Raw genomic sequence first — 15,468 nt, forward strand, 5'->3', positions numbered from 1 at the left:
CTGGGGGGCCAGCCGGCCAACCTCCCACGATCCCACCGGCAGGCCAACCTCCCGGGGTCTCTTCCCGCTGCCGGCTGGTCCCCCCATAGGCCTTGATCACCGGCCAGGCCGAAGGACCCGACCTGTGCCTCTAGTCCAGTGATTCCCAAAGTGGGCGCTACCACCCCCCCGGTGGGCGCTGCAGCGATCCAGGGGGTCGGTCATGGCCACAGGTGCATTTGGGGGCGATGAGTAACTGCTATTAAAATTTTAAAAAAATTAATTTCCAGGGGCTGAGTAATATTTTTTCTGGAAAGGGGGCAGTAGGCCAAATAAGTTTGGGAACCACTGCTCTAGTCTATTCATAACAGAGTCCATCCTGGCATTCATGTGGAATTCAGCAGTTTCTCTGCACCAAGTAAAGAATGTGATGCTGAGTAAAGGGAGCTTTACCTTTCCTATTCATTACTAACCAAAGGAATGCAGGGAGAATTTTAATCCACCCCGTTTTTAGGACTAGGAAAGCCAGGCTGTGTTATCAGAATCACGACAGTCATAGCTGGTATGGGTGATTGACCTGTAGTATGCTTGTGTGCATAAAGGGCAGGCTGTGGGATGTGGAATATGTCACAGAATCATGTGAAACAATCGGAATAATTATTGTTGCCCAAAATGTAAGTGTGCAGCCAGAGGAGAGATTAGTGACGCAGACACTGGGTCTGTTTTGGAAATGTTCTAAAACCAGACTATTAACACAGCGAGCCATTTTAAACACAGCGACGTGTTTGGAGAGAAACACATACCCTTTTATTAGGAACATGAAACAAACTCTTTGAGCGGCAGCACCACGGCGGGTGAGGTTAATTGCTGGGAATTAATAAATCACAGTTGCAAAAGCGAAGTTCCTGGCAGGATTCTTTATTCAGCTGTTTTCCCCGGGCCTCATTACATTCCAGATTTACGGTCTCCATCATGTCTGGAGCCTGCAGTCCCCTCGCTCTTCTCCTCTGCGGCTGTTACGCGGTGGCCCTGGGAGCCCACACCAGGGAGCGTGGCGTGGCGGAGGATGGCGACACTGAACAGTACGTGGCCGCGGTGTACGAGCACCATTTGATCTCGAGTCCAAACCCTCTAGCTCTCACCAGCCGCAAGCAGGCCTTGGAGCTGATGAACCAGAACCTGGACATCTATGAGCAGCAAGTGATGACTGCAGCCCAAAAGGCAAGGCATGCTCCCGGGGCAGAGCCTCAGCTTGTCTCCCAGAACCAGGGGAGTTGCCCTTCAGCCCTGGGTCAGGGGTTCCTGCAGCCCCTCTGCAAAGGCGGCTGAAGCAGAAAGTGGGCGAGAGTGTGGCTGCTCAGAGAGTGGTCCGTGGACCAGCGGCAGCAGCAGCCCTTCCGAGCCTGTGGGACATGCAGAATGTGGGCCTGAATCAGACCTATGTGTTAGCAAGATCCCGGGCGATGCTTTTCACTGCAAGTCTCAGAAGCCGGGGCTGGGTCCCTGGTCTGGAATGTGGCTGAGTAGAGGAATTGCTTGGCCGGTTTTAAACAAGGGTGGGTGCCTGGGTCCCACGCCTGCAGAGCTGGATGGGCTATGGGCTGGCGGGCTGGGCCTTGGGATTTTTAAAGCTTCCCAGGGGATTCTGATGTGCAGGAAATCTGAAAACCACCAGGCACAGTGGCGTGTCCTGCCCCCTGAGGCATTCAGTGTTGCCCTGACATAGGAGGCATCCACGGAACCGCTGTTTGCTGCCTTCAGATGGTTTGGGGTTTATTTCTGGTCTCAGGACCAGACCGTGAACAGTCCTGAGAACTCAGTGCAGACAGAACTGAGCCCAGAGGCACAAAGGGAGCTCGGTGCCAGCCTTTGTGGAGGCTTCCTGCTTGGCCTGCGCTGCCAGCGCCTGCCAGGAAGGGTGGGGCAGAGGGAAATGTCGGTGCCAGATGTTACTATAAGAAAATGCCCTGATGAGAAACCCATAACCAAAGGGAAGTTTGGGGTTTAACCCTGTTGGTGGGGTGGGAAGCCCAGCTGCTGGAGGAAGCCCTGTTCCGCCTCCACGTGAGAAGAATGTCCCTGTGTCTGTGAGTTTAGGGGACAGACCAGACATGCCAACAGGTCCTGCCCCAGACGGTCCCTGTCTCGGGTCAGGGTGGACAGGACTGCCTGGACAACACTCTCTGTGACTACATTGAAAAATTCTAGCCTACAAGGCACGCGAGCGTGCGAACTTATACACACACACACACACACACACACACACACACACAACTAATGTTGGAAGGGAGCTTAGTGACCTGGTGCAACTTCTGATGGGTGACACTCCTCTCTATTGTTCCCAACCTGACATCCGGTTTCTCCTTAAACATCCTCCATGGCCCAGAGCTCCCGTCCCACAGGTCGGGATGAAAAGGAGTCCAGCTTAGAGATATTAGACTGGTCAGTCTCCTGGGTTGGCAACCGTAATTCCTCAGGAGTTCTTGATCTCATTGAGTTATCAGAAAGGTGCTCAAGTCACTTGTCAGGAATGTTACCTACTTCCTAAACGGTGCTACAAAGGATTGGTAATACATCAGACCCAACATTCTGCCCCAGCTCAGGTTTGGTTCCTCTTCTTATTCCTGGCAGATATGTACTCAGGACATCCAACTCAATTTTAATATTAATCTAATATCTATACATAACTTCAATGTCATTTTCCATTAAAAAACCATTCAATACTCTCAAAGTTTTGTTTTTACTAAAGGAAGTCAAGTATAATTTTCAAAAAGTTAAAACTATGAGTCATATAAATACAGAATGAACATGTGTCAAAGCTTTTCTTGAACTCATTAATTTAGTAAGGAACCAGTAAGATGATAAAGCTGGTTTAACCAAGAATAGTGTGTGTCAGTCAGATGAATGTGGTTGTGAATTTGTCAATAGATACAAAACTGGCCACTGTCCTGCGGGGCAGTAAAATTGTGGTCTTTAGCGTAATGTTTTATTAAATAGCAAAGCCAAGCAGTGGTACATTCACTGGAGAAATAGTCTTTGCATGAGGGTAATTAGTACCCTCGTGTATCTTGGAAAGGCTTATATTCTTCCTCTTGCTTTATTTCCAAGTTTGCGAAAATGTTCCCTTACATTTATCTCATACTCTGCTGCAGGAGTGTCCATTGGTGTAATTTTTCTGGAAAGCTACTTGGCAGTGTATGTTAAGAACATACAACTTCTCCTACCCTTGACATAGTAATTTCACTTATAATCAAAGATCCAATAAAAGAAATAATCAGAGATCCAATCAAAGATTTGTGTACAACACTCATTATTCATGAAGTGTTTTGAACACCCTGTATGCAGATGGTCATCACTGTTTTCTTTTTATCACAAAAATTGGTAACAATTCAACCTTTCAATAATAGAGAATAGACTTGTGGTGTCCTCTTAAATTAAATATGGCCATTACAAATGATATTTTTAAGGTATCTTTGTAGTCTTGATGTTTTATGAAGTGAGAAATTCAAGATGGAAAACTCTTACTTATCTCAATTAGACACACACAGAGAGAGAATGAAAATAGCCAACATATTAACAATAAGTATCTTTATGTCACAGGATTGTGAATTCTTACTTTATATTTTCTGTCTTCCAAGTTTTCTAACGTTAAACTTTTGAAAATTTTATAACCCGAAAAAAAATGTATAAAGAAAGTTTTCAGTGCATTCCAGAAATAAGTGACTCATATGGCCCATTATTTTTGATTATTCATTCCTCCTCTGCCTTCCTCCCCCTTTCACTTTGGGGCAATATCCCAGGCTTGACATTTGAAGCCACGGAAGCGGAGAATAGCAGAAGCATGAGGCCCTGGTACTGAGAGCTGAGGGCTGTCCAGCTTGTTTAGGTTTCGTAGGTTGCTGCAGGCATCACAGGGAGCCCAGGTGCCTCCAGCTGTGGGAAAAGGCTTGTAGTGTGGTCAGGGTTCCGCAGGGAGCCTCCTGATGCCCAGTTGGAGAGTTGCAAGTCAGAGCAAGTCCTTCTTTCTATGCTGAAATCAACGCCCTTGACTCTTACCCACCAGCCCAGTGGGTCACAGCCTTGGCTGCACGTTAGAGTCACCTGGGAACATTTAAACAAACACTGTTGCCAGGACCCCATCCATAATCAGTCGAAGCAGACTTTAGTGTGGACCCCAGCATCACCCCCACACAGGAGTCTTTTTCAGAAGTTCTCCATCTGATTTCAGTGCACAACAAAGGTTAAAAACTCCTGGACTGGAGCTACCACATCTGTTAATGAGCCCAATAATTATGGCCTTTTGTAGTTGGCCCCTATCTCCTACTGCATCGCCAAGAACTCCAAACCCCTAACTGTTTGCTTGTCAAACCCCTGCTCCCTTCAACCCTCTTTCCCTGGACATGCCCCCAGGTACATGGTTGTTGCCAGAGGACTTTGTCTTTGTTCCCTCAGAATTAGGCTGAGACAGCTCCCCCAAGGCTAAGATCCCTGATGAGAGTTCAGCCACCGGTTTATAACCTCTGGGTCCTGCCTGGGATACAGCAATTGCTTGATGGCTGTCAGATGAATGAACGAACGAACGAATGAATGAAGTGGTATTTCCCATGATCTGATAACATACTGTATACTTGAATGTTTTTGACTTACAGGGTGCACAGATTATAGTGTTTCCAGAAGATGGCATTCATGGATTCAACTTTACAAGAGCATCCATTTACCCATTTTTGGACTTCATGCCGTCTCCCCCATTGGTCAGGTGGAACCCATGCCTGGAGCCCCACCGATTCAATGACACGGAGGTGTGTGAGTGTCCCAGCCGTCCTCTCAGTCGGCCAAAGGCATCCAGAAATGAACCGAGCCAGGGGCCAAGAGCCAAGACATGTGAAATGAGACTGAAAGGAGACCCTAGGATCCTAAAAAATGAAACCCAAACTCCCCAAACTTTATGTGCCACACATTCATCCTGTTAAAGAATGTCAGATATCACGAGCCATTTACTCATCTATGGATCGTTCTGTTTATCAGTTATGCAAGAAATACACGAATATATGCTTATAGAGCAAATAAATAAAGAAATGAGAGCCAGCCTTCACTACACCACACCCTCATCCTACATTCCTTCCACGAGAAACTGCCATCAACAATTTGATGTGCATCCAACTCTTATCTGTTTTTTTCTATGCATTTTATAATTGATACCCTTTTTTTAACCTGCTATATGCTTATTCTTTTTTAACTCTTGCTATTATAAACTGTCTCAATGAATATCCTTGTACACATATTTTTGTAAACATGTCTAAGTTTTTCTGAAAGGTGAGAGTCCTAGAAATGAAATTTCTCAGCAGAAAGATAGGCACAGTTTTAATTGTTTTAAAGATTTTTATTTCACTTTACATCCCCAGTAACAGTGTATGAGTGCCTATTTTCCCACCTTTAGGTCCATGTAAGACAGAATAATCTTTTGAATTTCTGCCAATCTTATGAAGGTAAAAAAAAAACCTCATTATTTTAATTTGCATTTCCTTAGTACTAATAAGGTTGAACATCTTCTCAGACGTGTGTTGGCCATTTGTATTTGTTCTTCTCTGAGGTCTTCTTATCCTTTGTACAATTTTAGTAGTGGTTGCTTTTTATTGATTTATGATAGCTCTTTATATATTATGGACACAATACAGGTACTTTTCTATTTTAAAATTACATGGCCAAAGGCAGAATGTTAAAAATCCATTTACTTATACATTCGTTTATACCTTATTTTCCCCTCCAGGTCCTCCAGCGCCTGAGTTGTATGGCCATCCAGGGAGGGATGTTCCTGGTGGCCAACCTCGGGACGAAGCAGCCTTGTCATAGCAGTGACCCAGGGTGCCCACGGGATGGAAGATACCAGTTTAACACGAACGTCGTGTTCAGCAGTAACGGAACCCTCTTAGACCGCTACCGCAAGTACAACCTCTACTTTGAGGCAGCTTTTGATACCCCTCCCCAAGTGGACCACATTATCTTCGATACCCCCTTTGCTGGCAAGTTTGGCATCTTTACCTGCTTTGATATATTGTTCTTCCGCCCGGCCATCGAACTCCTCCGAGACCCGGAGGTGAAGCACATCGTGTTTCCGGCCGCCTGGATGAACCAGCTCCCGCTCTTGGCAGCCATTCAGATTCAGAGTGCTTTCGCCAGAGCCTTCGGTGTCAACTTGCTGGCTGCTAACATCCACCAGCCGTCTCTGGGGATGACTGGAAGTGGCATACACACGCCTCTGAAGTCCGTCTGGCACCATGACACGGAAAACTTCACAGGTCACCTTATCATTGCCCAGGTAGCCAAAAATCCACAGGGTCTCGGTACAGAGAATGCCACAGAGGAAATGGACCCATCCCATAGCAGATTTTTAAAACTCTTGGCGGGCGATCCGTACTGTGAGAAGGATTCTCAGGAAGTCCATTGTGATGGAGCCCCTAGATGGAACATGAATGCCCCTCCCGTGTTTCACGCCGAGATGATGTATGACAATTTCACCCTGGTCCCGGTGTGGGACAAGGAGGGCTACCTGCGAGTCTGTGCGAACGGCCTCTGCTGCCATTTACTTTACCAGAGGCCCACTGTGTCCGAAGAGCTGTACGCCCTCGGGGTCTTCGATGGCCTCCACACCGTGCACGGCACTTACTATGTTCAAGTGTGCGCCCTGGTCAAGTGTGGGGGTCTCGGCTTTGAGACCTGTGGGCAGGAGATCACGGAAGCCACGGGGTTGTTTGAGTTCCACCTGTGGGGTAACTTCAGTACTTCCTATATCTTTCCTCTGTTTCTGACCTCAGGGATGACCCTGGAAGCCCCTGACCAGCTGGGCTGGGAGAATGACCACTACTTTCTGAGGAAGAGTGGACTGTCCTCGGGCCTGGTGACGGCAGCCCTCTATGGGCGGCTGTATGAGAGGGACTAAGCAAAGTGAGGGCTGGGCTCTGGCTACCGCGTAGACAGCCCTGAACTTGCACAGGCCACGGCTCACAGCACTGGGACCACCTCTACCCATCCTGGGAGCTGGGGGAAGAAACAGGGGAGGCAGATTCCCCCAGCGTCTCTTCCTCTTCCATGAAAATTATTGAGCCATTTTTTTTTTTTTTGTATTTTCTACCCACATTTATCTTTTCCAAGCCACATCTTCCTCCAGCAAATCTCTCCTTACACAATTGGCGTTGAGAGTTAAACAAAATAAATACCGGTTTATAATGTACACTTCTACAAGGCAGTGGGGAGTGTGTGTGTGTTTCCCTGTTCTTATTGTTCAGTGACACCCAGGGCATCAAGCATTTCACAGGCCTCAAACATTTTCTAAGGGAAGAAACAAACTCTCAAAGAAAGCAAAAGCTGCGTTAGAAAAGGCTGCCCTGGGCCCTCTCTCCATTCTGGGCGGCCAAAATTCTATCCAGATGAAATGCTAACACCAGAGCCACCAGAAGGGTGGGTTTTGAAGCAGCCTTTAAAAACAGAAGGGAAGTTTTTCTCACATCTGCCTTTCTGACCGTAAAGGGAAGGTGTCCGGCGGGACTCACAGTAACTGGAAGAAAGAGTGCAGTGCCCCAGAGAGAGAGAGGGGCTGGAAAAAGTGCTGAAGAAAGGGCAGCAGTAGGAAGGTGTGAGTAATCGGATTCTTTCTGCACAACGTGTCTCACCCAGGGATTCCAGGGGCCTTAATAAATCACTCTAGCTTTGGGCAAGAGCCCTGCCATTGCCCAACATGCAGGATGGAATAAGGCTGGTAGAATTCAATCCTCCCCCACCCCCAACCCCCCACCGCCTTCCATTAGCAGAGAGACACTGTACCTCTTGCAGAGAAGTTGCCAGAACTGCCAGAACTCCCACTTTAGCATTCATTTATTGAATCACTCAGCAGGTGTTTGGGGGAGCCCACCAGGTACAGAGCAAGGACCTCCCACATTTTAGTTCCAGATGCCAAACCACTGTATTCAGTGTGTGAAGACATTGTTAGGCCACTCGTTTCTGTATTATTTGTATCTGACATTTCAAAGTCAATCTGACTCTATGCCTAGTAACTGTTTCCAATCATTTTTAAAGTGGAAAACAGGTCATTTTTAAAGATGGATAATTAGCCGCCTGTGGTTTGCCTCTTCAGTGTTGTAGCTATTTCGTTATATTCCCCCTTTTAAATTAGGTTTTAAAAAACAGTATGTGCCTATGCACAATTATATAAGGTAAAATATGACAATTCTTCCTCACCCTCCTGCAGTGCCCCGGCCTTTTTCCAGCTTTTAGGCAGGAAAATAGAGAGCATAGATCCTAGAGTCAGACCGGCCGGGTTTACTGTCCTGGCCTCACTGTTTACTCTTCACCACACAGACCTTGGACCATCTATTTAAACCTCCTTATGCCCCAGTTCTCTCATTGGGGGACTGCGCATTGAATAGTCAGTGTGGGAAGAAGCGAAGTCCCTGCTGACTTCTGACTCACTGCTAGTCCCACAAAGGCCTGGAATGAGTCACATCTTCAGGGAATGAGCAGGAACAGCTCAGATTCCAGAGGAAGCCCTGGGAAATCCCCCTGGAGCCGGAGCGGGACCTCTCCCACCAGACAACAGAGCTGGCCTGCCCTCCCTGGTGCAGGGCTGAGCTGGCAGGAGCATGTGGCTCCGGCTGTGGCTGGCTGCCACCCACTTAGCAACCCTGCCCCAAACCCCAGGGAACAGAAAGTATCTTAAAAATGCATATTGTTGCTTTAAGCCAAGATGATTCAAATCGGCCTGAGAGAGACCAGTCCCAAATACAGACTCGGTGGAACCACTTCAGCCAATAACCATTTATGACTCTCCTGCTGGATGCACATCCCGCCCTTCAGAGCAGAGCACTAGGACTTTTCCCGAGCTACTTCCTACGGACGATTCAGAACAAATTGTCCATGAAGTAGAAATGAGGAGGAACTAAGTAACGGTGGTAAAACAAAATGATTTTTTTACAATGAAAAGAAGCAGATGGCAGAACAAAGTAGAGGATGGGAAAATGAGTAAAATCATTTTCAGGGAAAAAAATATACACCTATGACTAATGGTTGTGATATGCTTTTGTCAACTGTGATCCTGAAATTCAGGAAACAAATGGCAATCTTGACGATAACACAGAGGCAGGAAATGAAATGTATTTTTGGTCAAATCAGACTTGGGGAAGTGGCTTGGTCCATGTGGTTTCTCATGTAGGTGCAGCTGGGCCAGTCTGTGGTTTTCCTCGCAGAGGAAATGAGAGACAAATGAGCTGTATGCACACGGGACTTAAAAAGGCCGGTTCCTAGAGAAGGCACACCACGCCCTGCTTGCAGGCTGTCCAGTCCTAGCATCTACCCAGCACCCCAGGGGAGAGCCTGCCCGCAGCCACTGCTGAGGGAAACCCACCTGGGCCACCTCTGACCCACAGGTGGCCCAGTTCAGTACCTGTGGCCATTGCACGTGACTCAAGAGCAGCCGGTCCAGAGTGCTGGCTGGCAGCCTATGAGGTGGCCTGGCCCAGAGGCCCTGCTCAGAGAGCGACAAGAGTGAGTCAGCCACTTGGATTTGCAATGAAATTCTGAAATGCCATTAAACACCCACTAAATGAAGAAACGTCTTCTCAACCAAGTGGATTTATGTATTGCAAACCTTTTTAAAAAGTTGTGATAGTGTGCAATGTTGTGCAAAAAGGCCCAGATTGAAACCAAATGCTGATGTGACAGGAAGATCTGTGAGCAGGACTGGACGCCTTGGTCTTCACTGCCAAGTCTCCTTCCTTGTGTGAGTTGCCGATTCCTACATAACAATTACCCCGAAACTTAGTGGCTTAAAACAATCATGAACATGAGTGATTCACAGTGTCTGTGGGTCAGGCATCTGGGAGTGGATTAGCTGGGTGGTTCTGACTCAAGGCCTCTCATGGGGCTGCAGTCAGCGGAAGGCTTTCCTGGAGTTGGAGAATGTTTTGGTAATTGTGTCCCCCAAAAAGAAATGAAGTCTGAACCCCCAGGACCTCGGAATGTGATCTTATTTGGAAATAAGGTCTTTGTAGATGGGATTCGGATGAGGTCATAGCAGAGTAGGGCGACCCCTCCGTCCAATATGACTGGTATCCTTCGAAGGAGAGGACAGACACACCTCTGGCAGAGTCACCCACCAGCCCAGTGTGATATAGACTAGGGGTTCTCACGGGGTGGTGCTAAGCCAGCAGCACCAGCAGCTCCTGGGAACTTATTAGAAGTACAAATTCTTGGGCTCCACTCCAGACTTGCTGAATCAGAAACTTGGGGGGCGGGGCCCAGCCATCTGTGTTTTAAGAAGTCCGCCAGGTGACCCGGTCATGCTGTGCATCTCCCAAAGCAGGTGCGCAGGCCTTAGTGTCAGTGCCTCACACTAGTTCTCTGAAACAGGCAAGTGTGCCCATTTTCCAGAAGAGGAAACAGGTTTGCCAGGGAAGTGCCTTGCCCAAGGCTAACAGCACCCCAGTAACAGAAGGTGGGATTCCCACCCCAGGATCAATGCACAGCTGGAGTTTCCAGATTACCAGCCCAGAACTCTCATCTCGCCTCCTCTCCTTGTATTAGTTTTTAACCCATTATTACCCTTTCTGCGTGACATTGTGTCATCCAAATATATTGCTCTACTGTTTTGTTTAACCAAAGACAAATTAGTAGGAAAATATAATTTGTAGTTAAATAAACCTGCCCTTCATCAGGTTCTGTGTACTTCTGAAAGTTCATGGAAGGCTTCCTGCGAATGTAGAAAGCTTATTGAACCAGGGAGTTTATTTGCAGTTATTTTAAGAATAATCCCTTTATTAATAATTCCAGTGTGAGAACTGGCAGTGGCATGCTCTTGACATCTTTTAATCTGGGGCTTCAACATTTGAATAACATATGTAGATGGTTGCTTGTTTTTATGCTAACTGGATGTGTCTATTTCAAACCTTCTATTGCATTGAATCCTCCATACAAGCCCGATGATTCATTTTAAGTGTTTACAATTTCTGAAATATTAGCATCTGATTTAGGCAGAATCACATCTTTGATGCTATGCCCTTTAACTTCAGGACTTGGTTTGTAGTTTATCTTCTGAATCCCGAGTCTATTGCCATAGGATCCTGATGTGTTAACTAGAGATAGCACTACACTAAAGCAAACACACCACCTTTCTCATTTCCACACTCTAAATATACCTACAGGAAGTGTTAATGATCAGCACTCTATGTTTTCTTTGAGTACTGGAACGTGATGGTTGAAATTCATACCACTGATCTGGAAAAAAATTGCAGGGTTCTAATGCAATTCCTGAGTAACCAAACAAAGATAAAGTTACGTACAGGTGGTTTTAAAATAAGATCTGGGCGTTCTAGTTCTTTAAAAATTGATTCAGCAATGGATATCTTACAACTCACATAAAATCAGGTGCTAAATTAAGCCTTAGCTCCGTGTAAATTACTGTGCTAGAAAGCATGGAGTGTGCAAAGTCACATAAGAAAAGATTGTAAACTTTAGGGAGGCTTATTATCTGGTGCTCATATAAACACAGGAAATACACACACACACACACACACACACACCATCCAAAACAAATCAGTGACGGATGTTCGTGACAGACTGCATTTTCCAAAAATGGCTGCAACGATATTTCCAGCCCCATTTGCTGCTCCAGAACTTTGCTAGTCCCCATCAAGATGTGAGGTCTGTGCCTCTTCCTTTGACCTTGGGCAGGACTCTGTGACTGCCTCAATGACCAGAATACAGCAGACAGGACACTGTGTGACTTCCACAGCTGGGTCATGATCAACAGTACCGCTTCTGTTGGCTCTCTCTTGGGGCTTCACCATTGACACCCAAACACCACACTCTGAGGAAACACAGGCCACGCAGGGAGGCTAAAATCGAGCCCCCCAACCCCCTCAGCCCAGTGGCGCTCCCTGCTGAAAGCTGAGGGATTCCTCTTGGAAGCAGGTCCCACAGTACCCCCTGAACCGACTGCCCTACCTGAGGCCTGCAGAGGCAAGTCTCCTCCACCCTGCATGGCCCAAAGCGCATATTCGTGAGTGATTGCTGTTGCTGTAAGCCATTAAGTGTTGAGGTAGTTTGTTATGCAGCAAATGAGAGCCAGAACTGATTTACACCAACCATAGTTGTCATAGCTGAAGAATTAAAAAAGGCCAGTGTGGCACACTGTGTGGCAAGTCTTGAAGTAAGAAGGGAGGCAGGACCTGGCCTGCCCAGGCTGTGGTGGGAGTGTGGGTTTATATGGGAACCGTTGCTGCTGGGAAGGAGCAAGGGGTACCAGCCCTACACCAGCCCCCCAGCCCAGGGTTCCAGAGCTGGGAAGAGAAGTCCCCATAACTTCAGGTAGTAAAATACAGTGGAGTGTGTGGCTGAGTGACAGGGGGCTGCTGGAGACCCAGGAGTTCCATTTAAAAGACTGGTGCACGAACTTACCTGGACTCCCAGCACCAGGTGGCGTTGGGGGACCCAGACACATACTGGGATGAACTGGATTGTCTGGCATCAGGGCAGGAACTTGGGGGGCAGCTTTCTCCCAGACGGGTGCTTACCGGGGTCACTGTTCCTATGCTAGGACCTCCCCTGTCGCAGGGCTTACTGGCAGCCATATCTGAGTCTCCATCACCGTGGCCCACACTGTTTGCTCCGCCCTGGTGATTCCCTGAGGCCCTGCCCCATCCAATTTGCAGCCCCACCCAACCTGTTTGCAGCAGCTTTTCCATATGAAAGGCCTGTCCTAGTTCAGGCTTCAGACTTTGGTAAAATCTCTCAAACAAGCTGCAGCTGGTGTCAGTGTGCCCCAAACCTATTAATAAAAGGCCCAAGACTAGGCACTAGCACCAGCCTGCCTTGCTTCACAGCTGGGCCTCACCTCCTGCACAGCAGCTCTCCCACTGCAGTCACAGCTGGTCCGCACAGCTCATTGGCCTGGACATCAACTCCTCCCAGAGACACCAACAGCAAGCATGGTTCAACTACAAGACTGTGCACTCAGCCCACACAGGGGCGCACCTAGAGTGCCCAGCTCAGGTGACTGGGGAGGCTGGGCCACTGGGTCCTACAGGACCACCTGCTACACAAGGTCACTCTACCAATGCCAGGAGACAGAGTAGATCTACTTAGTACATAGAAACAAACACAAGGAAGCAGCCAAAATGTGGAGACAAAGAAACATGTCCCAAATGAAAGAAATGAAAGCAAGCAAACTACCTGATACAGAGTTCAAAACCATTGTTATACGGTTACTCAAGGATCTTCATGAGACTTTCAAGGATTTTAGTGAGAATGTCAAATATATGAAAAAGGACCAGTCAGAAATTAAGCATACACGAACTGAAATAAAGAATAATTTACAGGGGTTCAACAGTAGAGGATTCCGAGAATCAAATCAATGATTTGGAATATGAGGAAGCAAAAAACACCCAATCAGAAGAGCAAAAATAAAAAAGAATCCAAAAATAAGAAGAAAGTGTAAGGAGCCTCTGGGACAACCTCAAGTGTACCACCTTTTTCATTATGGGGGTGCCAGAGGAAATGAGAGAGCAAGATATTGAAAACTTATTTGAAGACATAATGACAGAAAACTTCCCCTACCTGGTGAAAAGAAATAGACTTACAAGTCCAGGAAGGACAGAGAGTCCCAAACAAGAGGAACCCAAAGAGGCCACAGCAAGACACATCATAATTAAAATGCCAAGGGTTAAAGACAAAGAGAATCTTAAAAGCAGTAAGAGAAAAGCAGTTATCTACAAGGGAATGCCCATACGACTGTCAGCTGATTTCTCAACAGAAACTTCTCAACAGAAATATTCAAAGTGAGAATAGCAAGGACTTATAGCCAAGATTACCCAGCAAAGTTCTCATTTAGAATTGAGGGTCAGATAAAGAGCTTCACAAACAAGAAAAAGCCAGAAGAGTTCATCACCACCAAACCAGTATTATATGAAATGTTCAAGGTATTATTGAAGAAGAAGAAGAAGAAGAAGAAGAAGAAGAAGGAGGAGGAGGAGGAGGAGGAGGAGGGGGGGGGGGGGGGGGAGGAGGAGGAGGAGGAGGAAGAGGAGGGAGGAGGAGGAGGAGAAAGGATGAAAAATATGAACAATAAAATGGCAACAAATACATACATATTTCTATCAACAATAGAATCTAAAAATAAAAATAAACGAAAAAAAATCTAATGAACAAAATAAACTGGTGACTAAAACAGAATTAGAGGCATGGAACAGACTGACCAATCTCAAAGGGAAAGGGGTGGGAGGAGGGGTGGGTGGAAAGAGATTAACCAAATATCTTCCAGATCTTACCTATGGACACAGAAAGTAGGATGGTGAAGGCTGGGGTGGGGTAGGAACCGGGTGGAAGGGGGGAAATGGGGGGAAAAAGGGGGAACATCTGTAATACTCTCATCAATAAAGATTAAAAAATAAATAAAAGTTAAAAAAAAGTAATTTTAGCCAAAGCCGGTTTGGCTCAGTGGATAGAGCGTCGGTCTGCGGACTGAAAGGTCCCGGGTTCGATTCCGGTCAAGGGCATGTGCCAGGGTTGCGGGCGCATCCCCAGTGGGAGATGTGCAGGGGGCAGCTGGTCGATGTTTCTGGCTCTCTATCCCTCTCCCTTCCTCTCTGTAAAAAATCAATAAAATGTAAAAAAAAAAAAAAGACCAGGTTCCTCACCTTTGGAGGATCATGCGCCCTTCCTGACCAAGACGCTGTATGAATGTGCAGTTTCAGGGTATAAGTCACTCTAAAGCCTGCATGGCCCAGGGTGACTGGGGCCTTACAGGGGAGTGTGAGTGCTTAGACCAGCGGTTCTCAACCTGTGGGTCGCGACCCCTTTGGGGCCTCTGTAAAATTCTGTTTCAGACCTTTCCTAGGGAGGGGCAATAAATGTTGAATATGTAACATGGACATATGTCACCTGATTTGTTCCTGCCAAGCAGTGCAACAAATAAATAAATAAATAAAACAAGAAATTAAATAGCATTTTAAAATATGAGCTTGAGAGTCCGGGGAACAGGCCCCGCTTCCTCCTAACTTGCTGGGAGTCCATGGGTACCTTCCTTCCCTCTGCAGGCCTAAATCCCAGTCTCTGTGAGATGATTTCAGCTCAAACACCTTTGGAGCCGCTCATTCCTTTCCCCCAGTTCTTTCTAATAGTAAATAAGGAAGCAAACAGCAACCACACAGACAGGGAAGCGCTTTTTATAGAACACTGTACAACAAAGACTTCATGTGTAACATGAATCATCTCTCCCCCAGGCTGGAGGCTCCTCTCCCTTCCCACCTCATTGGTTGAATGTTTTGATTTTCATAATCAGTGTTGTGATGATCTATTGCTAAGTAACGGGACCACTCTGAAACTCAATGACTTGAAATAACCACGTTAGCCGGCTCCTGAGTCAGTGGGTGGGACAGGAATGGGGGAAGGGCATGCTTATGCGGCTTGGCTCCTCCAGCTGCAGTGGCTGGGCTGCAGGACCCA

The 15,468-nt window shown here is 46.9% G+C and overlaps 1 protein-coding gene across 2 annotated transcripts in view; it reads left to right on the plus strand.

Annotated features, from left to right (window-relative positions):
• The window catches only part of BTD (biotinidase), a 20,286-nt gene extending 13,071 nt beyond the window's left edge, over positions 1–7,215 (plus strand). For both annotated transcript variants that reach the window (XM_005863610.2, XM_005863608.2), the window contains exons 2-4: positions 936–1,200; positions 4,629–4,778; positions 5,747–7,215. In XM_005863610.2, the coding sequence (XP_005863672.1) occupies positions 952–1,200; positions 4,629–4,778; positions 5,747–6,916 (1,569 nt within the window). In that variant the 5' untranslated portion in view covers positions 936–951 and the 3' untranslated portion in view covers positions 6,917–7,215. The remainder of the gene's footprint in view (positions 1–935; positions 1,201–4,628; positions 4,779–5,746) is intronic.
• The last annotated feature ends 8,253 nt before the right edge of the window (positions 7,216–15,468 follow it).

The sequence above is a fragment of the Myotis brandtii genome, unplaced genomic scaffold, assembly GCF_000412655.1.
Source record: "Myotis brandtii unplaced genomic scaffold, ASM41265v1 scaffold18, whole genome shotgun sequence".
Lineage (NCBI taxonomy): Eukaryota > Metazoa > Chordata > Mammalia > Chiroptera > Vespertilionidae > Myotis > Myotis brandtii.